Source organism: Numida meleagris, chromosome 6, assembly GCF_002078875.1.
Source record: "Numida meleagris isolate 19003 breed g44 Domestic line chromosome 6, NumMel1.0, whole genome shotgun sequence".
NCBI classification, from domain to species: domain Eukaryota; kingdom Metazoa; phylum Chordata; class Aves; order Galliformes; family Numididae; genus Numida; species Numida meleagris.
The window spans coordinates 50,141,900-50,167,383 of NC_034414.1; the positions used below are offsets into that span (position 1 = coordinate 50,141,900).

Genomic DNA, 25,484 nt, shown 5'->3' on the forward strand with positions numbered 1-25,484 from the left:
GGAGCGCCCACATCGAGAGAGACCCTCAGGAGCACCCAGACAACCGCAGTCCGAGCTCCGACCGCCCACCGCGCTGTCCTGGTGGGGGGTGGAGGGTGGGGTGCAACGGAAGGGGGGGACGAAGAGGGGGGGGAGATGGGACGGGGTTCTGGTTTCCACCCGGCGCCATTTTAAAGAGGGACTATTACAGCAGAGTGACTTCCGGCGCCTCGCAGGTAGCGGCGGGTGCGGGGCGGCTGTGGGCTGGGGCAGCGAGCTTAGGGGGTGCTGGGGAGTGGAGTCAGGCAGCTGCGCTCCGCGCGTCCCTGATTGCGCCGCCCTCGGCGCTGCTCGCGGCTTTTAGAGGCGTGTGGGAAGGGGTGGTCACTGGTCAGCGCCGTGTGCGTGCGGTGCTCGGGATCGTGGGGTAATGGTTAAAGAAAAACTGAAAGCTCTGCGGAAGCATCGGTTTACTTGTTAGCTCAGCACGCTGTAAATTAACTGCTGATAAGTTAATGAGCTAGCTAACGTGTGGATCCATGCTGTGTGCTGTGATATTTTTCTTAGAGCAACATAAGGAAGTTTTTTCTTTAGAAACGGGAGTTGAACGGGAAGATTTAGAATGACAGAGATACCTTGCTTTTACAAGAGTACTGAGACTTACGGGTGTTATTTGTGAGGGATGGATTTTGGGTGACCAATGTGGTTTGGCAATTTTTCCAGTATCCCATAGGAAAGGATTTTTTTCTGGTTTTTTTTTTTTTTAATTTCTTTCTTATTTTTTTTTTCCTCCTTTTAACCTGGGAAATACTATCGAGGAGCACCTCTCCTGTGAAGAAGGTTGAGGGAGTTGGGCTTCTTCAGTCTGAAGAAGAGAAGGCTCTGGGCAGACCTCACTGTGGCTTTCCAGTGCTTAAAAGGAGCTTTTAAACAAGAGAGAAATCAACTTTTTACACTGGTTGATAGTGATAGGGCAAGGGGAAATGATTTTAAACTAAAAGATGGGAGATTTAGATTAGATGTTAGAGAGAAATTTTTCACTGAGAGGATGGTGGGGCTCTGGTGCTACTACCCAGAGAGCTGTGGTTGCCCCATCCCTGGAGGTGCTCAAGGCCGGGTTGGATGGGGCCCTGGGCAGCCTGAGCTGACTGGGGGCAGTGAGCCCCCAGCAGGGGGGTTGGGACTGGATGGGCTTTAAGGTTTCTTCCAACCTAAGCCATTCTGTGATTCTAAATACAAGGAACTGTCCCGTAGTTGCCTCAGAACATCAACTTAATGGTGATTTTTTTGTTGTCATTGTTTCTTGGTTTTGTGCGTCAAGATAAAGTGAAAGCCTAATCCACTCTACTTGTATATCTTCTTTTATTAGCTTTCAGGCAGAGGTCAGCTTCTTGCTGTGTTTGCTCTTTAAATACCAGGAATCCTGGTGGGAGTCTGTTTGCAACTTTGCAATGCAAACAGTAACTGTTTACTGTAACACAGTCCCTTACTGTAACTATTTATTTAATGGAAGGTTTCAAATGGAGCTGACTTTTCGAATGAGTTGTTTTTGGAACTTTTTTTAAAGCCCTTGACATTGTTTAAGTGAAATCCTGTTTTAGTAATTGAAGTTGTAGTACTCAAGAAAAAAAAAAAATCCCTTGCAGTTATTTGTTGAGACCTACAGCTATCATAAACTTCAGATAAAGACAGAACGTCCTCTAGAGGGAGATCTCGATGCTTTTATGTGCTAAAATGTTGGTGTCCTGTTTCTGTTAAGCGTCTTGATCATTTGAAAAGAATCAGATGATTTTATATAAATATATATATATACATGCCTTCATAGGAATGTGTTTTCTGGATTTTGCTTGGAAGTGTTACAGAATGCAGGCCATAGCCTGCGGTTAATTCTGTAGGTTAATTAAAGCATTCTTTTTTTAATTCGAAAAGAAAAGTTAAATGAGTAATTCTTATAAGTTCCAGTGTATTACTCCTGCAGCAGTGTTTGTAGGACTCTCATTTGTGGAATTACCTCTGCAAATGCTTATGTAGATGCTGAGGTTTAATCAGCGTTCTCATTGTAATCAAGAAGCTTTTGAGAATAGCTTCTTGTCTGACCTAAAGCGAAGTGTTGTAGGTTAAACTGTTGCAGCGTGATGAGTGTTAACATCTGAATAAGAAAACAAAGTAGAGATAATGTCCCATTTCATTAATCTTAGGAATTGAAGGATAACAGTACTTTTTGATTGTAAACAGCAGAGTTTGGAAGATTATTTTTGTGGAAATGTCAATTGTTTGAATGTAGTTAAATCTGTGCTCCACATGCACCACTCAAATTTTTGGAAATAGCTTTTTTGAGGTTGTTACAGTGTGAAATTATTCAGCTTGTTACATATGCAATCTCAGTGTGGGAATTCTTCTCATAGAAACTTTGGAATCAAAGTTTGTTCTACAGTAAGCAAAGATATTCATGCTTTTACTTTCTATAAGTAAAAGCAAACAGTGAGTTCTGTGTAACTTCTGGCGTATGTTTGTTATGTAAAACTAAAGGCTGTGTGGAACTTACGGTAAATATTATTGGAAAACTTCCTTATATTGTAGGACTACTGAATAAATCAATAATATGTTTATATAGGTCACCCCGAAAGTAATGCTTCCTATTTATTTCCATGGAAAATAACAGATACAAAGGGCACAATAACACTACGTGGTACAACAAATTCTCAGCTACAAAACACCCTTTTCCAACATAGCCACCACCATTAGCTACACATTTTTTCCAGCCATGAACGAGAGCCCTGCATGTTGCATGTTGTAAAAGTCTGCACTAGTGGAGGTCACCCACTGTCACTGTTGCCACTGCTGAAACGCATCACCCACTGCCTCACTGTGCTCACACCCACTGTTTGGTCTCCGTAAACATTCAGCAAGCATCAATGAGTGCCATTTTATCTGAACGAAGGAATGCGGTGACACACCTTTGCTTCATACACCCTTCCATGACTGATGCCATTGTATCAGGCTGCCTCTCTGCTGCCATCTGTTGCATGGCAACAACATGTAATGGAATATTGGTGGGAACGTTCAACCTCTACTGCCATACCACCAACATCCGCCTCTGATGTTGTGGACTAATATAATAAGGCATTACTTTTGGAGCAGCCTGCATATTACTTTTGTTGCCAATTGAATCCCTTCACACGTAACAACACAGATGATTTGAAAGAAATAGATGTTGTCACTCTCACTGCAAAGTACTTGTATTCATATTCTTACAAATGAATATCCTAAAACACTGCATAATTACATTAGTCTCTTGTTTGTGTGCGAAGCAGAGGGAATGCTACTGCAAGCAAAGGGAAAGCAATTTGCAGTACTTGTTTTGGAAGTTTGTTTTTCTTTCCATACTCATTTTCATTGTTTTGTCTTGTACAAATGTATCTCTGCAATGTATAAAAAATGTATGCAAAGTGCTTGGAGGCACATTATGTTGCATAATTGAATGTACACATGTGCTATAATACAAAAAGAAATTCCAGGAATAAACAGGAATGAAACAGTTAAGGATTTTAAGAACTGAAGTTATTGAAACTGTAGGATCCATAACGAGTTGTGTTCTGAATGGTCAATTCTTAATTGTAGATCGTCATTTGGAGACTTCCAGCACGAGATTTCTGGAGACTGCTATAATGAGTTCCTCACTGGTTGCTTATGATGATTCAGACCCTGAGGCAGAAACTGAAAAGGCTGAAGATCTCGGTGGTAGCAGACAAGCAAGCCTTCTGAGTTCTTCTGCAAATCCTGCTCAGCACTTTGCACCTGGTATTTTGGGTACAAAATCTACATATGAAACGCAGCTTACTGAGAACACTGAAAATTTTGGCATGAGCATTGTTTGCGAAGATCCCCCTGAGCATTATGCACTGAATAATAACAGTGATTTGACATCTTATTGTAGGAGAGCGTACTCTAGTCCTACTGCATTATGTATGCCCAACAAAAGCTATGAACAGACATTGAGCTCTTCAAGAAACTCTGGAAGCGGTGCTTTCCAGAAGAGAACACTTAGAGATAATCCAGCTGCCCTAGAAGGAATTAGACCGTATATCCCTAAAAGGTTACGTCAAGAAAATTCCAGAGCCTGTGAAAAAAGAGAGCTGGATCAAAGCGAGAGCTCCAGTTGTGATGTGAAGCTAGATGTACCAGGAGAGCAGACAGTGAGAAAGATATCTGAATTAATTAAGCCATATTTAGGATCCAGATATAAATTAACTGAAGTTCCAAAAAGCTTAATATTTCATATGTCTAAACACAACGGCCCTGTTAATGCAATCCAGTGGTGTACTGTACGAGAACAAAGTCATATGCTTCTCTCGGCTTCTATGGATAAAACAATAAAGGTAATGTAAAGCAAGTGTAAAACAAGATGCTTTTTGGATGTACCAACAGGCTTAAAAATACTGTATTAAATAATGATTTTCTGGGAATAGCATCTTTGCCCGTGTGTTTGGCAGTTCTAACGTGTTCAGATTCAGAGGAGATGCTTTTCAGTACTGGACCAATTATGAATTCTTAGCTTGATCCATTATTGTATATCAGTCCAACCACTTCAGAATGGTGTGGGTTTTTTTTTGTTTTTTTTTTTTTAGATCAGCCACATCAGTGTTTTAGATCTTAATTTAAGAAGTTGGATTTCTACTGAGTAATTTCTTGTAGTCTGAGTTAATGTTAGGTTTTCATTACCTCTTCCTTTTTAAGGTCACAGTGGCCATAAGCACTGTGACCTATCTGCCTTAAGACAATAAACAAATGACTACTGGTGCTGGAATAATATTTTGAGGAAATTTCTGACAGGTGTAAGTGACTACTGCTGCAGGTGCTCTCCTGGGTCTTATGCATCTGTGTCCTATTGTGATCTAAGGAGTCTTTTCACTCAAAGTTTCTTTCATTTTTAAAATACTCAATAATTAGTGTATTTTCCTTCTAACTTTAATAACTTTGGTTTCAATTCTTAGTTCACTTAGTCAATACAGTAAGACTTACTTTTCCTTTCATAATCACAGTATATCCTGAGTTGGAATGTACCTGTAAGGAGTCCTACTTCTGGCTCCACAAAGGACTACCCAAAATCCAAACCCTAGGTCTGAGAGCATTGTTCAAACACTTCTTGAACTCTGGCAGCTCGGGGCATGACCATGGCCCCAGCAGAACCTGGTGTGTGCTCACCACTCTCTGATGAGGAACTTTTTCCTAACACCTAACCTGACCCTCCCCTGTCACAGCTCTATGCCGTTCCCTAAAACTTTGTTCTCAAATTCAGGGGCTTTAAATCTTAGTAAGTAAAGAGGTAGAAGAACAGCCTTTGTATCAGCATATTTCTAAAATGAGAGGATTGAACTCTAAAATTTAATTTGAATTCTGATTTCATACTAGAATTTGTTTCCTTCCACTTCTCTCTCCAAAATTATCACTAAAATTGAGTTTTCTTTGCTCATTCGCTGTTTTATCCGTAGTAGACAATTTAGTTTCATTTAGCTTGACTTTTTATATGTATATATTTTCTTTCTTTTTCCTTCCCCTGTCTTTGCCATGGGGGTATGTAAAGTAGGTGCTGACCTCACATCTTTGAAGCAGTGGTGTTCTTGAATCTTAGACACAGCTCTAATTTTTTTCTCCTCTATGGATACAAAAGTGTTGGTTTTCAAAGAAAAGAAAATAATAGATCCTTTAACTTGAGTGAAGCTTCCACCTCTCAATTGCTTCACTTCTATTTTCTTAATTTTACTTTTTGCCACCTTAACCTGCTAAATTATCAAAGTTTGAATACTTTGAGCATTTTTGTGCATCTTTTTCATAGAGGTGAAATAGGAAAAATAAAGGTATTTTTTCTTCTGACAAGTCTTGCTTAAAATACTGAATAAGTTAAATCTTGTCTGCTGTCTGATGAACAGCCTTAAAAGGAAAATGCTAAGATATACAAGAAGTGGTGATTTTTTTTTTTTGTAAGCAGCAATGTACTTTTGTATTGTACAAAATTGTGTGTTCCGTTGACTTAAGTATGTCTCAATTTGATTTTGTCTTAAACTGTCATACCACTTGTTTAATGTTTGTTTACTGCCCCAGAGCCTCATTTCAATGATGAGTGAAGGTAATCGTGGATGTACTGAACTTGGTAAAGCAATCTAAAAAACAGTTGTCATTGCTATGTAAAATTATATAAAAATATGAATAATAGCCTGTCAATTTTCTTCTAAGTAGGAAGTAGAGTTGGTGTTACCAACCGTGGTTGGAAGCAGGCTTTAACAGTAAAGCTGGTTGTCAAAGGAATGTATTTGTTTTAGGTGCCCTGAACCATGGAAAATCAGTGTACATGGAGTATTTTAATGTTGGCAATGCTTCAGAGTATAGGAGTGTAGAACTTTACTAAAGTGGCAGTGTAGCTGATATGAAGCCTATTAAAACGCATTTCAGTATTTTGGAAGCTAGTCTGTAGGGGAGTGTCTGGAAATGATTGTTTAATGTGGTTTTTTTTCTTAATGAAATTGTAGACTGGTGGTATGAGCAGTAGCATCTTTACCATTCAAGCCAGTAGAGGGCACAGTTAGATTAAACATTGTCTTGATATTACGAAGCTAATTTCTCTAACTTTCTAGGGTCATGAGCCCACAAATCTCTAAGGACTACGACAGCAATATTTTATCTTCTGGGAATTTTTTGGCTCCCTACCACTGCCTGGAGTTGTGTATTTACTGCTGTAAGCATAAAACAAACAATTGAAAACAGATGTAGTTGTACCTTTTTTTTTTTCTTTTTTTTCCCAATCCTGTACTTTCCTTCAGCTTTTCCTTTGCTGTTTTCTTCCAAAAACACCTGCTTAGAATTTATAGTTTAAATCCAGGCAATGGAAGCTTGTTCCTCTTTCTTTTTAATGGGAATATTCGTGGTAACAGACATTCAGGATATCTGCAGTATTTACTTTGAGCATCTGATTTCAGTTAGACTCAAAGCACAGTTAGAAGCCTAAAATCTTTGTATAATCCAGAGCTACAAAACTATGTATGTTCAATTAATCATGAATAATTGCAAATGAATATTTTTATGTAAATATCTTTGATTCAGTCCTTCAGTTCAATCTATGCAGCAAGATATGTATTGTTTGAAGATATCGCTCCAATGTCAGTGGAGATTTCTCAGAGCTGAGAGTTCTGTCTTGCAGATCAAACTGGTGTTCGTGGTTAAGTTTTGATTAAATCAGAAGATCTGCAGCCAGTTGCATTTTTAGTTTTATTTAGCCAAACCATTATGGATCTTTTTTGTTCTTCTGTGATTAAATATTCTCCTCTTAATTTTTTCATCACAAACTAAGAATTTCTATTTTTGGAAAATTTATATATATATATTTTTTGGCCATGGAGGAAAAGGAAATACTTGCAATTAGTTATCTTAAATTAGATATCTCTCTCTTCATTTATTCCTATCTAAACTATTGTGAATAAATCATCATTGTATGCTTTACATTCCATACCACACAAGAATATATCTGAAATATACCTGAAATTGGGGAAGATGAGTCTTCTTATTGTGTTCTCTCTGTTTAACCAGTGTGCAGTTTACCATCTTCTTTATGAATCACTTTAAGTCATACTACAATCTTTGTGAAAATTGAGTTGATGTTTTCAGTCTCTGCTGACTGAAGAAAATAAGCTAGCGTTGGGAAAGATAATCTGAGGCAGTTTGTATAAATTCTTTAGTATTTAGGAAGGAATGCACATTTTTAAAGTCTTCTATGGTTTTTCATTAAAAGTATTTTTTCTTAAGGATTTGTGTGTGTGTGTGTGTATGGATGTATTTAAAAACAAACAAATCAGTTATCAACTGGTACTGTTGGAAAAATTCAATTATCTGCTCTGGGGTGTAGTACTCCTGAGTAACACTTCTACCAGCAGATGGGGCTCTGCAGCATCTTAGAAAGGGATGGTAACTAAATTATTCTTTTAAGGAATGGAATATTAGTATTAAATTAATATTTGCCTCCATATTGTGTGTTGAAAGATATTACCTTTAAACTTTATGGATGTGTTGCAAACCATGTAAGAATGCTTCACAGGAACTTGAAAGATAGAACTTTATGTGGGAAGCTTTATGTATTGTAGATTACTTACTCGAAGTTCTTCCAACTTTGAAGACTTTGTAATAGTAGGGATTGAAGGAGGGGGAGTTTAAAAAAAAAAAAGCAAAAAAAAAAAAAGCTTGAATTTAAACTTTGGCAATAGTCTTTTACCCTCAATTTTCTTTGAAGTTTGAGTTCCCCTTGCATAGAGGAAGCATTTGCCAGCTAAGTGCTTGTAACATAGGTAGCAAGCAAAAGAGGCAGGAAACCTGACTGAAATTAGGGAAAGTTCTATTTTGAGCTCTTATTGTGGCAGTGCTCTTCTCTACTGCATTCTAACTGTATTCTCAGAGGCTTAAATTTCTAGTTTAAGTACCTACTTAAGGTTTCTGAATGGGTTTATCTCAATCTTAGTTTAAACTGATTCCAATCTGTTTTCATGGGATAACACTTTTTCCTCTATACCTTCTGTTGCAATAGCTGCTGTAACTGAATTTTAGAATGCTTCTGCCACTTCTGGTTTAGTCTATTTAAACACAGAAATAGCAATTGTGATTTTAATATTGGCTAGTAAGTTTTGTATAGATTTTGAAACTCAACACAGCTATCAAAGGTACCTAATTTTTATAGTGTTACAGTACATTCTGAAAATCAGACCTTGTTTCTGCTTTAGAAGCCCGAATATAGAATTCTGGATCATGTGTTATCACTGAATATTTGTCTTAAGTAGCAGGGTAGATAAAAAGTTGTATCTTGAAAGACATGTTTACCACTTTACTGTGTTCATATTGTTAGTATCTTTTATTTGGAAAACCAGATAATTGCAATAGAACCCCAGAGAAGTAAATGTTTTCAGTAGTTACTGGTGCTGCTCTTATTTTTTTAATAATTGTTCATAAAAAGAATAATGATGTGGATGGCTTTTTTTTTTTTTTAATTTTTAAAGGTATCATCTTTATTCAATTATGTTTGTGTGAACTTTAAATTGTGTGTCTCATTTTCTATTTGAAATACTGGCATCACAGCAGGTACTCACTGCAAAATGTTTCTTCATTTTCAGTACTTTCACATTGCATAAGAGAACAGGATCAAGGAAAGAAAAACTTTGACTCTTTAGCATACAAAATCTGTGCTATTAGAAGTTTAATGAGATGACTTGTAACACGTTGGAAGTATTTCTTATGCTTTTTGTTCTCCACTTACATAGTTGTACTCCAGCTTAGCTGAATAACAGCTGAGCCTATGGAAGGAAAGTGAATTTTTAAGATTGGTTTCAGTGTCAGCCTTTTCAGAGATGTTACATACTTCTGGTTGAGACCAAGGCTCTGTCTAGCCAAATGGTCAGTCTCTGGTGGATTGCATAAGTAGATGCTAAGAGAAAATGAACGTGACAAAGATTTACGCTGCCTTTAAGTCCTCCTCTGGCCTATGCTTGTTTGAAAGTCAGAGGATTTGTGAGCCCCAGAGCAGTTCATCTTTGTAACTGACTCAATAGATCTCTGCCAGATACTTCTCTCGTCTTATGAGACTATTTTGTCTCCAGGCGTTAGCTCCAGGGTGTTGTATTACTTACTCTGGTCAAAACTAATATGTGGGTTTTGCTTCCTGGAGTGTGTCAAATAGTACAAGAAATACATTTTTTTTTTTCTTAGATTTTCAAAACCTTTTATTCTTTTGTTGTTGTGTGTTCTGCAAGAGAAAGATGGCATAGTCAGATATCTGAGGAATTTGTTATTCTTGGTTCTGCTGCATTGGACGGAAAGCAGGGGAATAGGATAGCCTCTATTCATCCATAACGTTGATGGCTGTAATAGAGCCTTCCTAGACATTACTGCTACTCTGTGTCAGAGTAACAAGTTTTAACATTTGTTTTCAAGCATTCTGCTAGCAATTCATTTGAAGGAGCCGTTATAGATAGTGTTCTGCAACATTGTTCCATTACTTGTGTGTCTGCTTGTGTGGGACTGAATTTGGGCTGCAAACTTGCTTCCTACAAGCTCACAGTTAGCTGTCTCCGCTGAGCGAGACTCAAACTGTCCACTGAGCAGTATGAGATACGGCACTGCTAGTACTCCCAACATTTATTTTTTAGATTCCATTTTAAAATCTCTGACAATGCTCCTTTAACTGTTGCTGATGCAGAAGGTGAGATTTTGGGAAGCCTGTGTGTTCTACTTTAAATGAAAAACTTTCAAAGTGACTTATTCAGTGTTTGGGCACCTCTAATGCTGTATTGTAAGAATAGCAGGAAGTTCTTCTCATTGTCTTGGAAGCGGCAAAGAACCTCATTTTGGTGACTATGCTGCTTACCGGGGCATGTGGAAAAAGCATTATCATTCTCTGGTTGAAGATGCTATTGTTGACAAACCTACTAAATAGGCTATTCTGAAATATTGAAGCTGACTTCTCTTAATTGTGCCTTGTTCCTTCACCTATTTATAAATATGAGTATATTTTTTTTCAGGGATTTTGAGCTCTCTGATTATTAGGATGGATGTACATCTGTTTGATACTTGTATGTACAGATGTAAAGTAATTGAGTGCTGAAAGTGCTTCTCTGTCTATTGTCTCTCCTTGTAACAAAATTATTTCATATAGTTGTTGCCCATAATACTTATTTTATAGTGAAAGGAACGTTGTGCAGGAAGGAGTGCATTTGACCATCAACAAAAGCTCCTGTCTGAGTTTCTGTCAAGATGATAATACAGGTCAGGAGGTAACAGCCAGCTCTTATGCAACCGTTCTGCAAAAGCCATTAACACAAGTTGGCTAAGAACAGTTCGTGAAGGTGGTGGATTTTGACCTCTTCATCACAAAAATTTGATTAGGGTTTGTTCTACATTTTGGTGTGTTAATACCTAGATACGTTTAGAGATCGTCTAACAGAGATTTATTTTTTAATTATTTTCTTGCTTCCAGCAATGCTGTTGTCAAGGAAACAGAAATCCTTGTAATGCCTTTGTTCACTTTCTCAGAATCCACAGCTGGAGATGACTTATATGGTTTTTATTATGTTCTTCGTAGTTGACACACTCTCATGCCTCAAAGGATTTTTCAAAGGGGTATGTTTCTTTGAGTATAAATAGCAGCATCCTGATCTCTCCACTATTTGATAGACCATTGTATTCTTTATTCCTTAGTTAAAACAAATTAAATTCAATGCTCTGCTGGATGGAAATTCATCCTAATACTTGTGTGAGAAATACTATTAAGAAAAAAAAGAAGCAAAAAATCAGTGAATCTCAGCTTCTGGGTTAGATTTTCTGTTTGTAAGGGCATCAGTTTTACTTCACACTTGGAAATGTTTCTTGAGTTATGATCTCAGTAAGGAATACTAGAGCAGCACCCAGTGCTGGAAGTGATCCCTCATTGAGATTTTTCCATTTCTTTGAAGTTTTTGAAGACATATCTGTGGAGAAGTGGAGCAGGGGAAGAGAGATATGTCATGGTATGGCTAATATGCCTGTGTTTTCCAAAATAAGGGGGAATTACTTACTGACAAGTTCAGGAAAAAGAAATTCTGATAACAGTGGAACTGATGGAGACTGGCTGTATCTTGAGGCTGGCTGCCTTTGGACTCTCTTTAACTCTTCCATCCTTCAGGGGCTCCTGCATAGTTTGATTAAATCTTGAGGGAGAATAGAGACCTCCCAAGACCTCTGTGAAGTTTGGTTGAGATTGAGCCATAGGTGCAAAGTGACCACAGGTAAGAAGCACAGTAGGTGTGGCCCTTGTGACACTGTTCTTTCACAGCCTTTTTCTCTGCAGAGATCCAAAAAGATGGAGTGAATGGAGTGTTGGATATTTGAATGATTATGTGGAAGGATTCTGTTTCTTCATGTTATACGGAATGAATTTTGGTCACTTTTATTATTAGTTACAAAAAATATCAAGAATATAAAGTGCTTCTCTGACTTTTTCTTAGAAATCTATCTGTTGTGAATTGCTGAATTTTGTACTTACTGTGTACTAAGAGCTCTTTCAAATATTCACAAGCTGTCTCTTATGTGGCCTTTAGCAGACTAATAAGCAAACTTGTCATCCCTCCAGCATAGCAAACCCTTCAGCAGAGGGAAAAGTCAGTGCCAGAGATGTCAATGGAGCAGTGTCCTAACGAAGCTTAACTGAAAATGTCACGAATTAAACCCTCCAATTACATGTAGGATATCTGTGGACAGTTTCTATATGGAGCAGAACATTGCCTGAGGTGGGAGAAGCATATGGTGGTGTTATGCCCATCCAGATTCTTCATTCCTGGTAAAAAAAATAAATAAATAAAATGTTGTGACTTTTGGAGCTTGGAAAGAACGGAGCTAGAACAGTGCTGTGTTCTCCGGTTACTTTAATACATTGTGGGAGTATCAGTTTTGTCACCAGTTGAGAAATTCCAAATGTGTGTGCTGTTTAAAAATATAAATAACACCAGTGTAAACTTGCTTCTTTTCTAGAAGTCTATCTTTATAGCTGCATCTTACATACTGCTATATATATATTTTAAAAAAATCTGCTAACAAAAGTACAAGACATCTTATGGTATGTATCCCTTACCTCTCTTGGTCTGTCAATGTTGTCAAGGAAACAAATCTTTGAGAACTTTGCTCTACTTTTTCAGGTTCTGCAGAGAGATTGTGTTGGATTTATCCAGCATTAGAAGTAGAAACAATTTGCCAGAAGATTCTATTACTTTCAGTATGTTTGTGTCCTTGCTTTTTTTTAAAGCAGACTTTATTTTTAGCATGTGCATTTTTAGATCGTAATATTGGTAAATGTACCAAAGGTTGTTGACTTTTAATCTTTAGAAGAAGCCTGATAGAACTTTAATGACGTTGTTTTATATTTTTGCTATAAAGAAAGAGTTACAGATTCCCTTTAAATTAAAGGGAAAAGAAATACAATAAAAACTTTATTCTCTGAAGAACTTGCTTCACTGGCATGGAACTAGTGACTTACCATCTTCCATTCCAGTAACAGTAATCCTCCACCTGCAAGGAAAAATGCATTTTGTGGGTATTATGGGAATCTTTGATTCGTCTTCAAGTACATACATGCTGTGCAATTATTTTATTTTATTTTTTTAACATGTAAACCCAACTGTGGATTTGTCTTTTATGACATATCTACATAGGTTGCCCTGAAAGTAATGCCTCATATTTATTTCCATGGAAACTACAACGCAAGAGTACAGTAACACTATTTGATAGTCCAAATTCTCAGCTACAAAATGATATTTTTCAACATAGTAATCACTTTTAGCTATATTAGCTATGCATTTTTGCCAGTGATGAACGATAGCCATGCATGTAAAAATCTACACCTGTGGAGGTGACCACTGTCGCCTCACAGATAGTAAAGACTGCATCCAATTGTATGTTAAATGTGTACCAGCTGCGTTGCACCTTGCTGTATAAAGTAAGATTTCTCTAATTCATCCTATTCTTTAGGCTTGGTGCCTTCTTCCAGATTAATATTTCCTCTCTATGTTAATTATTGTCATCCTGAACATTTTAATTAGCAGCAGGAATTTAACTTTTGTCATGTGAGGATGTGATCTCTTCATCAATGGAAACCTTTAGTTTGGTGTTGGAAAAATGGGGTGCTACAGACTTGCAGTCATTGGTGTTGGTGACTGATTACTGCAGATTCTAAATATGCTATATCTATAACTGTACAAGGGCTGCTCGGGGAAAAAAAAAAACAATTTGTAACTACAAACTATAAACAGGTGAAGCTATAAGGATGTTATAGTCCTACAGCTTAATTTTCTCAAATACCGTATTCAAAAAGGCCCTTTGAAAGAGCCACTTAAAACTTCCTTTCTTGTATTTCTAATAGCTTTGTGTCAGCATTTGAATTTAAGAAGTGTAAATTTTGTGTTTTCATATCTGCAAGGTGAAATAAGTGGCTAATGTCAGTGCAGGGTATGAATTACTTTAGAGAGGCATCAGTGCAACTGGGCAGTGTGCATTATGCTTTCCTACATTTCCAGTGACTTGTTTCCTTGCTTTCTTTATTGTTTACTTTCTTTTTGTGACTGCCAGTCTTCCTAGCCAAACCTTGATGTCTTCTCACTAGTTCTTGACAATGTTCCTTGCCTTTCACTGACATGTGTTTCCTCTTTTTCTTACTGGAGCTTCTGCCTGCTTCCTACCCTAACTCTGTGCTTGTGGTACCAGCTTCATTGGCTGTAAGGCTTTTGTGTAGTTACTTACAAAAGGAATCAGTTGTGCACGCATCTCATTTAACCCTTTCCACATGCTTTTAGTAAATCTGACTGTAAGCAGGACTTGTTATTCATAGCAACTGGCTTTCTCTCTGAGGTTACAGCTGAGAAATGCACCTTCACCAGGTGTCACATGTTTGAACATCACACACTTCTTCAAGTGCTAGAGAGGATAGTGTAGTGCTGCAATGGTGGAACAAGACCCTGTGCTCTCTCTCTGCTTTGTTGAAATGGAAATTTTTATATACTGAGGAGGTGAGATAGTTGGTTTTCTTTGTTAAAGCCAGCAATATACTTTAAGGTGCAAAACATTTAAATAATTTAGGAATTTCAGTCTTATTGTGTTAATATTGAAATATAACAGGCTATGAATGTCCTTACTGCCAGTGAAATTCATAGCTGCTTTACAGAATTAAGAACTTATTTTTGAAATTAAATACTTTATTCTGCTTATGTTTAAGACTAGATTTTGTCCCTGGTTTCAGTGGGCTAAGAATCCTGTCTATGCTTTCTGTAGCACAATGTTTTTCGTGTTTTTTTTTTTTTTTTTTTCCTTCTAGTTACTAGTGTTCTCAGTGGCCTTGGAAATAATAAACAATTTATGTTACTGGAGAAATGAATAGTTATACAAAAATCGTTACTTGCCAAGCCAGCTGATATATGAATGGAAGACTCGTTAGAGTCCAGACTTTCAGATGACTGTTTTCAATCATTAACTGTATACTGTCCCTTATATTTGGATGTTACTTCAAATCATTGTGAGCAATAAGGATGCCATAACTGCTTCTTAAAAGAAGAGAGCCAATCAGTTAATACTGGGGATGAGACAGAATTTGTTAATAAATTCAGATGAAGTTATTTCTTGCAGTTAGAGATTTGTACTCAAGTACAATTCTACCATTATTTGCAGAACTGTTGTAGCAATGTGTTACTTTTCGCTATTGTAGAAAAACTGTTAATAGAGTGCATGCTTACAGTGCATCTGGCAGCACTGTGCTGTAGAAGAGCTGCCAGTGATCTGATAGTTAGGTTTGGCAGAGCTTGTCCAGAGCTGTTGTTCCTGCTGCATTATGCTCTTCCAGTGAATAATGTGCAAGGATGAGACAGCTGAAATTGCTTCTTTTAGTTTGTCGTGTTGTGCTTTTTTTGTTTTATTGACCGTGTCCGTGGTTATTTGATTATGTCTCTCTCTATATATGTATATATAAAGCTGTAAAGCATATGGATGGCCTTTGGTGATTCACAATGTTGTATTTAAAAACAATATGTTGATATATGAGTACAGTCTAAATAGATGTGTTTTGAATTTGATAGTTACTGTTTAACTGAAGCTTAATGTAGAAACAAAAACCAAACAAACAACTCCCTGTAAAAAGTTGGTCAATGTCAGTTTTCTCCCTCTTATTTTCAGAAATAGCTCATAGGTTAACAGCATATAGATATGTAGTGCTTCAGAAGCTGGGAGTGTAGCTGCTGAAACTGTACTTATTATCTGAATAGAACATCCATTCTTGCTCTAGTAATGGATGTTCAAAATCTGCAGGGTGTGGGTAAGTCTCTGAATGTATCTATCTAGTCCTTAATTACCCTGTAGGGATTGAGGAGGCTTACGATAATGTACAACTTGCCGTTTGAAGTGCTGTAAGAATGAAATTGAGGTGTTTTAACACTTAAGAGGAATCTTCACTTTTAATAGAGCGTAAGCATATGAGACTTGGAAGTGATCGATGCTAATGAACATGATATATAGAGGTGAAGAGAAAATCAGATTATTTAATAAATGGCTATAGTAATTTAGCTAATCATCTCCTGGGGAGTTGTAATACATCTGCTCTTCTCCTGACATTCTCCTTTGCCTACTGGCAAGATATTGATTGCTTAAGTGTTTTTGGGCACAAATATTAACTGCTAGTGACCACTACTGTGACTATGCTTTTAGGTATTTTGAATGTATTCATATCATTCTTAACGTACTGAAATTACACTGTGGAGTTGATGAGAAACTGCCAAATTCATGCCATGTTACTCTTCCTCTATATTAGTAGAACAATATAAAATGTTGTGTTTTGAAGTAATTTATAATAGCTTCTTGTCATTATGTATTATTTTCCCTTGAATTACTTGAATTATGTGCAGCAAATTGCTCTGCTTTAACCGTGTCACCCCAAATATACCTAATACTGAATATAAAGGAGGTAATTTATCTGAAGTGATTTATTTTTTCTTTCTCAGAAGTTTAGTGTATGTGGTGTACAGTTGTGGGTAGGGATTTGTATGTTCTGCTGTAAATGGCTTACCCCTCTGCTAAAATATGTCCTGTTTTTCATATTGTACAATGCCTAGCTATATCATTCTAAAAAGCAATGCCCACCTTCTCTGAGGGGGTCTAAAACTGCAGTAGCTTGAAGGACATGTAACATAGCAGTTGGCCTTCAGTTAACGCCTGCTTGGCTAACTTGACTTGCTTTAGGCTAGCCATTTATTTGTAATGTCAGCATGACATAACCTCCTGCTGCCCGTTTTATTCTGTTGACCATGTTATATGGGAACAGAAGTGGTTCACATGAAACTTTCCAAATTTCAGCAGCGTTTCTCTGTGTTCTTATATAGCATGGATTTTTCTTGCCCCTCTGTATTCTAAGTCTTACTCCTCCACTGTATTTCTTTTTTTTGGATAAGCCTGTATATGTTGTGCTTTCTTTTTCTTTAAAACGTGCATTGAGCTCTCTTTGAAGAACTGAAGTTTTGGTTTAATACTTTGGCTGATGGTCACTTCTATCTGAACTTGTGTGGCAACATGGTCATAATTCTCACAGTTGTTCATGCCCAGAGGGTTTACAAACATATTTTTTTTTCTTCGTCCGTTTACAGCTTAAAGAAAGAGGTATCAGGGAGGGTAGGTAACTGTTCTCCAATGCCAAGTTGGGTATAAACACTTGTTTTTCATTTTAAGAAAATTTAATTACTATTATAATTTTAAGAAAATTTAATTACTATTATTATTTTAAGAATTGTTAGGGGATACTTTTCAGTTATTGAACAAGGTTGCTAGTCAAACTGGATTGAGAGATGCAGACCAGTAGGGCTTTCTTAAAACATGCTATTATTCACACTGCTACTTTGACTGATTAAAATCCTCTATGTCAAATAATTTGAGAGCAACAGATGAAACTTAATCTATCACACTTTAGAATTCTGCCAAAATGTTTCTACATCTTTGAGCATGTTACTCATTAATCTCCTTCCCAGCTGGAAGGCAGCTCTCTTCACTTGTAGAAAAATAAAGGATAAAATGTCAATGTCTAATTGCTTGACACCCTGTTTTTGGGGTCAGTTTTTTTCCTGTTTTCAGTTTTTATTTATTCCAAGAATGTTGATCAAGGCCAGGATCAATGCTGATGCTCAAAGCCTCCTTCTGTCTTCAAAGATGGTAATGGTTATGACTTTTTTCCCCAACAGCATAATGTCAGTGCACTATCTGATGTTAGCTTTCCTTGTGCTATACATCGTATTTCATCCTTGTAATTTGGTGTAATTTATCTTTTCCTAATAACCTTGACTCAGCTGCAAACAAGATAAAAGTATACAATTAATGTGGATAGTATTCTTAGTATGCACAGTATTGTACTCCTCGCTTCATGAGGAATGTTTTCAAACAGTTATCACACTCATCAGTCTTATGTCTGTGTACAATTACGGGAGCTCAGTAATCTTTATTTTCATTTTCATCTGATGGTGTGAGAAGCTTAGCTTTAACTGTCTCTTCAGAGAAAACAATCAAAATTAGTGTTTTTCTCAGCTTTTGCCTGAAGGGAAGTTTCTTAACAAAGCCACGTATTTGTGTTTGAACATGTATCCCTATATTAGCAGCTAAGCAAAGGTATCCAATTTTCCTGAGCAACAAAATACTTGATTACATACCTAATGATAGTTTAAAAGGTGTTTTCAGATGTGCTGAAATCAAGGACTTGAAGCAGATGAACTTAATTATCTTTGTGCATATTCACAATCACATTATGTGCTTTAAATGTCACACTTGGAAATAGTGCCTCATTGCTAGTTAATTAACAATAATTACTCAAGGTAGTACTTACGTTTCTGGAATGTCTTACCCACTGTGAAAAATGTGCTTTACTTCTAAAGATTTAGTAGTACAAGAAAGTTTTCATTCTTAGTATTACTGTTGCTTAGCCCCTCCGTTCTTTTTATGTCTAATACTGCTGCATGGAGAGTCAGTTATCCCATTCCCTTTGCTCTGCTATATCTGGACAATGTGTTTAACACATGAGCCATAGTGTGTGATCTCTCTCATTTCTTTTTTTAAAGCAAGCAGTCTAACTCTTAGAGTAAGAGGAGAGAAGCAATAGTAAAACAGACTGACTGTAGCAATCCATTATGAAGTGTTACAAAGGTATGTTGACATCTCCAACTGAAGAAATATGGTTTATGATAATACCAGCATAGTTCTCAATGTGTCATTCTCTGTAAGAACGGCTTTTCTTGGCAAAGAACATTATACAATCCAAGGCAGCTTACTCTACAGCCAAAAAAACCTTCTTAGATCCTAGAAAATCCTCTCTATGTTCTAGTTTTTGGCTTCCCTCTTCCATCTTTCTTTTCTGCCTTTCATGTAGAAATTTAATTGAAAAGTGAAGGGATTCCCTTTAAAGTGTTCCCCCTTCTGAAATAAATCTTTTTTCAACAATATTGTTCTTGTTTGCAGCTGCACACTTTACATGTGCATTTGTGTGTATACATGTGCATTTATGCATATAAAATATTTTTATAGAGTTTAATAAGAAAATCTTGATTGTAATTTAGTCTTATACTTACAAACTGGATATTGTCTTTGCCTGCAGTCTTCAGTTTTTCTTGTGTGAATGAGGAATCCCTTGAAATCCTGACAATAATGTATAACTTGCTTTACACAAAAGTACATGAAATGCTTTATTATTAAGTTTTTAATTCATTTACAATGAGCAAAGCAGATGCTTGAAATATTAGGCATCAATTGAAAGATAATTCCAAAACAGCAAGAGAAGATGCTAAATTTTAAAAGCAGTCATGAAGATTAATTGAACCAATTATGTATGCTTTATGCAGTTGGAGTTAGATAACTGCAGATACCTGCTTATTTTTCCTCCATTTATACATGAGGGATTCTTTGCTTTTTATTGGCTGGTGATAAATCTGTTCTTGGGTAACTAAGTACAGAAAAATCCCCCAAAAAACAACAACCCAAGTCCCACAGAATCCCAATATACAGCAGCTGACAATATCATCGTTTATTTCATTACATTTTATTATATTGTCATGTATAGAATTATTAAGTTTAGAAAACACCTCTAAGATCATATAGTCCAACCCTCAAGCCATCCCATTGTGCCCACTGACCATGTCCCTCAGTGCCGCGTCTCCATGGTTCTTGAGCACCTCCAGGAACAGTGACTCCATGACCTCCCAGGGCAGCCTGTGCCAATGCATAGCCACTCTTTCTGAGAAGAAATTTTTTCTAATATCCAACTTGAACCTCCCCTGGTGTGACTTGAGGCCATTCCCTCTCGTCTTATTGCTGTTACTTGAGAGCAGAGACAGACTCCCCCATGACCACAGCCTCCTTTCAAGCAGTTGTAGAGAGCAATGAAGTCTCCCCGAAGCCTCCTCTTTTCCAGACTGAACAATCCCATTTCTTCCAGCTGCTCACCATAAGACTTGTGCTCCAGATCCTTCACAGCTTCGTTGCCCTGCTTTAGACATGCTCCAGGGCCTCAGTGTCTTTATGTACTATTTATGTACTGAAATAAGAATTGGGTACTGATGAAAAATATGTTCAAAACTGGTCACTGATATCCATAAACTCTGTGAATAAGCAGAAGCATGTAATACTGCTAGAATTTTCAAACCAGACTTAAAATATTTGCATTCACTATCAATTTTTAAAACATTCTGTAATTCTACTGTACATGTAAATATTGTGAAATGCATCTCATAGTGAAGTAACAGTCTCCAAGCTTTTTGTATGCAACAAAAACCAAATTCTCTTTGATGTAAGGTTGTGTTTCTCAAGTGTTTGTTACTGCAGTGCCAAGAATGGAGCACTCTGGGTGGTCGGGTGGCTGTGGGTGTAGCTGCATTGGTTGGCTATGTTGCTTTAGTAATGTATGTGAACATGCAAAGTCAGCTCTCCTGACTAGATGTACATTAGACCTGCTAATCATCTGCCAATGCTCTTTGGGATAAAGGCCTTCATGAGATCGTTGTCAATAGTTTTCTGCTAGGTTGACTGTGTAACATGTTACTCTTCAGGTTTTAGGAGGAGAGATTAAATCTTGTACAAAAGCACCATAAGACAGGGTAACTGATTTTTTAGTAATGAGACTACATTGCAAAGAGGAGTATTAACCATATGCCGCATCACAGAAGATGGCAAATATGAGTACTGGGCCCCTTTCTGCCTAATGGATTGCCTGCATATGCAAAGGAGAAATAACAAAAGCTAATCAGTTCTGTTTTGTGTAAAGATGCTAATATGTAGATACTTGAATTTCCTCAAAAAAAAAAAATAAAACAACACTAATGATTTGTGTTGATGTTGTGCAAATGGCTTGGAGAAGAGGAGGGCCTGTAATCACTTCATTTGAAAAGAGAACAGGCTTAAAAAGTACGGCTGATGATGCACGTTTGTGCTAAAGTTACTGTGGGTTAGTTGAGTCTAAGTTAACCTGAGAGATTGTATAGCTGGTCTGAGCTTTGTGAACTAGAGGAACAAGTCAAAACTGTGCCCTTCTCTTCAGTGTGGATACACATGAATGTGAACTGCAGGAAAAAGTGCAGAGACCTCAGAATGCTTGAGAGAAATGTGGTAGTCAAGTCTGTGGCATGAGGGAGGCTAGTGTGTGAGATGAGACTCCTTTCAGGCACAGAGGGGTTCCTGGTACACACCAGGACCTGCAACATGGACTGGTGGGCCAGGCTGTAGTTGTGGTGATGCCTGCATTGGGTGAGGAAAACTGAGTGGAGTGGTGTGTGTTTGGGGGAAAAGGTGACAGTCCCACTCTGTAATGTCTCTGCTGCACCTAAATGATGGGAATATGTTGAGGGAATACCTCATGTGCACCGTTGCATACATTAAAGAAAATGTAAGTTCTGGAAGACAGCCATTTCCATCTGCGGTGCAAACAGCTTCAAGTCAGCAGATCTTAAAGCAGACACTGAATATCCTGGAAGCCAAATCTAAACTCTGAGAAATCCTAAGGTCTTTAGGGCACCTATGCCTTGTTACGCTGGAGGTGCTTCTTGTGAGTGACCGGTAAATGCAAACATCTATAACATAATGCCTTGGATCTCAGTGTTATTCATCCTGTAATGCTCTCCAGCTTTAGGATCTAACAGCATTTTTACAGACTTTCTTCTGAACAAAGTCTGTTTTCAGCCATTCAGTGATGAATTACCTGAGTAGGAATTGCTGCTGTAGAGAGAGTTGAGTCTTGTTTTGATCTTTATAAGATGGGCATTAACAAGGAGCCTGGAAAGCAGCTTAGTGCCATGCGTTGTCAGACTCTTTAATTTACCTAGGAAGCACACGCGTCCAAGTGATGTCCCACTGCAAAGTGAAGGTGTTAGGTGGTAATAAAGTTGTTCGAGGAGAGAGAAGAAACCCAACTCTGTACCCAGAGACCTTTGTCATGTAGACAAATCAGTTGCAGGTGTATTCTTCAGTATTTTAATAAATCCTGTATTGTTTTAAGTAAGCTATCAAAACCAATTGCCCTTTTTAGTGCTTTCTTAACTATTCAAATGTCTATGAAAATATATAGCTGAAATCAAATATCTTCAAATCCACATCAGCGTGGGTCTTACACCTTGATGTATGTTCAACTTTTTGCAGTTCCAAGTGTCTCTTTATTCATGTAACTCTCAAAGGTAGTGACTTCGCTGCCTTTTGGAGAGAAGAGCAAGTGCTATGTAAGGCGATCAGCTCACTTGACTTCACTTGGTACTACATAGTTTGGACTGAAACCAGCAATGGAGCTGTGTAAGAACAGGGTTGATGAACTGGGTCTGAGGAGTTGGCATCTCAGTGCACAGGTGTTTGCTGCATGGCTGACCTCCTACAGGGCTCGCAGCCATGGGGCTGTGCTCAGAGGGGTCTCATCCCAGCTAAGGACAAAACATTTTCACTAGTCTTGAAAGGGAGACGGGGAAGAATGTTTCTGCTTCCAGTACAATTTCAGCAGAGGTATCTCTCCTTTTGAAGAGCAGAGAGGAAATGGGAGAACTTGCACAGTCCTAAAGTCTAGCTGCCTGCTGAAATACTTCAAAAGAATTGTCCGCTATTCAGAGATCTGTCTCCTTACATCAAGAATTTATGCTGCAAACAGATGTAGTCTTCTGCTATGTCTTTTAAAATATGTGTGATATAAAGCACAAATATGTGCTTGTGCAGAAGGAATCTGTTTTTTTTTTTTTGAAAGTCTTTTGCTGTAATTTCCCCAAAGTTTTTAAATGAGCAGTCTCATTTAAAAAAAAGCAGGGGAAGGAAAATGGTTTCAGGAGAATCCTGTTAATAATGTTTTGGCTTCAAGGAAGGAAGCTAGAATTGTGAAGATCTCAGCGATGTAGAAAAAATACAGAAGAGTAATGAAAATAAACGTCCATTTCCTCTCAGCTTTTAATCTTGTAACAAAATGTTACTAATAGAAATGTTACAACTGCACAATGATTGTTTTGAACAGAATGATAAGTTCTAACCAACAAATTAGTTAAATTCTGGTCCATATTACCAACAGCTAAGCTAGTTTTTCCCACCACTCTTTTTTACTTCCATGAGGTGTGGAATAAATTTTCTCAGACAAAATGCACTGGTTCCAAGTCACACTCTGCTCTGCCTCAGGCTGCGGTTATCTGTGTTGAAAAATCAACTGTTTTTGAAATTGGTCATTTTTCATTTATTTTGAGTAAGAGGTTCAAACCTTAAGTACTTCTATAGCAAATGATAGGTCAAACCTTGCACAGCAGCAATTGTATTTCAATAATGTGATGATACTGTAAAAGTACCATTCAGTAGGTAGTAGTAATGGTTTCAGCCTGTGATTGCTGGACCCTTGGGAACACAGATTGCTCCTAAAGAATCCGTAAGAAGTAATTAAGAATACCAAGTTCTAAGAATACTAAGTTGGCTTAAGGTAGCTGCATATTGTGTCCTTCCCAGGGGAGTCTTTCAGTTTTGGAAGCAGACTGAAAACCACTTAGGCGTTAGTTTTTAATTTTTTTCATAAATATTCAAAGAAAAGAGATGTTTGATTTCTGCGTATTCTCTAACAGTATACAGTTTTAAAGTTGCATTCAGTAAGAAACTGGCTGGTTACTGTTCTGATGCTGCTGCTCTGTGGACATCGTGTATCCCTGTAGTGTCACAGCAGGCCTGTGCTCTGTCTTGCAGTTCTCCCATCTCCAAAGCCATTCAGCATCTGCCTCGCTCTGGCAGAGCTATATCATAGTAACTACATGATTAGCTGTGGAAGTGCAGCTGAAATAACCCAAACTTACCTTCCAGTTTTGAGGGAAATGGTCTTTCTGATGTGAAGAAAAGAATCTCTAGTCTAAGCAGAGAAGCATCTCCAGTGCCTGAAGGTGAATAAATCAGTATGTGCTTAATGAATGCAATAGTCATCCTACAATATTTTTCCCATCCAAATGCTCATCATGTAGATGTAAATATACCGGTTTTTCTTAATGGTACATTTATGCAATGTATGTATAAAACTGTTAATTTCTTAATGAGAAATGATCTGTGTTGTTAATACTTCAGTTAGAAGAGTAAGTTGCAGTAGATAGAATAATATTTAAAGATTAAAATCCAGATATTTGATCCTACTGGGAGGCTTGCTGTTTAGTTTAACAACCCTCTTAATCAGCTTCCGTTAGCACTAACAACTCTTGTGAATGCTAGCTTGGACATCAGACCACTTGCAGCTTAATTCTTGCCTAAGCAAGTGAAGATTAACAAGCTTTAAAATTGCAAATAGAAGACCCAAAGTGAGGGTGACGTAGTTATTTGGACTTAGAATACGTGTTATGGTGAGAACTGATAGTTAGTCTGTCTGTTTTTAGTTGGCCTGTTTTGTGTTGTTCTGTTTAAAATGATCGTTTGACTCGTAATGAAGTTGTTTTGCTGTTTAAGCAACACCATTATAATGGTGTTTTAATGGCACCTTAATGGCATCTCTGAGGACTTGCATCAAAATAGTTTTACCTTCTCATAATTGCATTCCATAATGGACTGTAGCAATACAAGTTAAGGTCTCCTTATTTTTTTCATTGGTTTCTTGAATATAACAAATGCTATATGTTATCATTCTGTCAAATAAAGGAAGTGTTAGATGTTGCTGTTGTACATAGCTTATCTTCCATACTTAAATGTTTTGTCTCCCAGCAATAATAAAGTAGTCTGAGCAATAGTAAGTAGTAACTTGCTTTCATAAAAACTTATCTATATTACTTAATGACATTTACTTGTGCATTAAATTGATTTGGCTTCCAGTTAGGAAGAAAAACACTTCTAATGATGCACTTCTTATTTCTTGTGTATGTGTGACTCTGAAAATAAGCTTTGTGAAGGAGATTTAATATCTAGTGCTTGTTTTATTCTATGAAAACAGCCTGAAAGAAAGTGCCTATTCAGCTTTGTTATTTTTGTGAAGCCCCAGGTGTTGAATGGAAATAGTTTGCTAAATCTGTAGTGACTTCAGATCAAGTCACGTCTACAGTTATGCCGTAATAGAAATAAAATTTTGCTACGGGTTGCTGTGTCGTAAAGCACTCGCATATTGCTGGTATTGAGTAATTCTGAAACTTTTAACTTTGTTGCCAAATAAAAGACCTGTTAGGCCAAGTTGTCATCCTGAGCTTGTTCATACTTTGACAGTTTTATTTGGGTTCCCATCTTTACTGTGTGAAGCCTGTTACTTTTGAGGAAACAACCTTTATTAAAAAATAATAGTAATGAAAAAAATGGAATAGGTTCCCTAGAGCAGTGGGCACCAAGCCTGCTGGAGGTCAAGAAGCATTTGGACAACTCTCTCACACACATAATTTGCTTTTTAGATAGTCCTGTTTGGAGCCAAGAGTTGGACTCTATTTTCTTTGTGGGTCTCTTCCAGTTTGGGATATTCTATGATTCTAATTCTATTTGGA

General features: G+C 37.3%; 1 protein-coding gene across 3 annotated transcripts in view; it reads left to right on the forward strand.

Moving 5' to 3' along the window:
• The window catches only part of WDR25 (WD repeat domain 25), a 60,903-nt gene continuing 35,643 nt past the window's right edge, over positions 225–25,484 (forward strand). For 2 of the 3 annotated variants that reach the window (XM_021401031.1, XM_021401032.1), the window contains exons 1-2: positions 225–1,257; positions 3,601–4,358. In XM_021401031.1, the coding sequence (XP_021256706.1) occupies positions 1,167–1,257; positions 3,601–4,358 (849 nt within the window). In that variant the 5' untranslated portion in view covers positions 225–1,166. The remainder of the gene's footprint in view (positions 1,258–3,600; positions 4,359–25,484) is intronic. The other variant, XM_021401033.1, reaches the window with a different exon arrangement.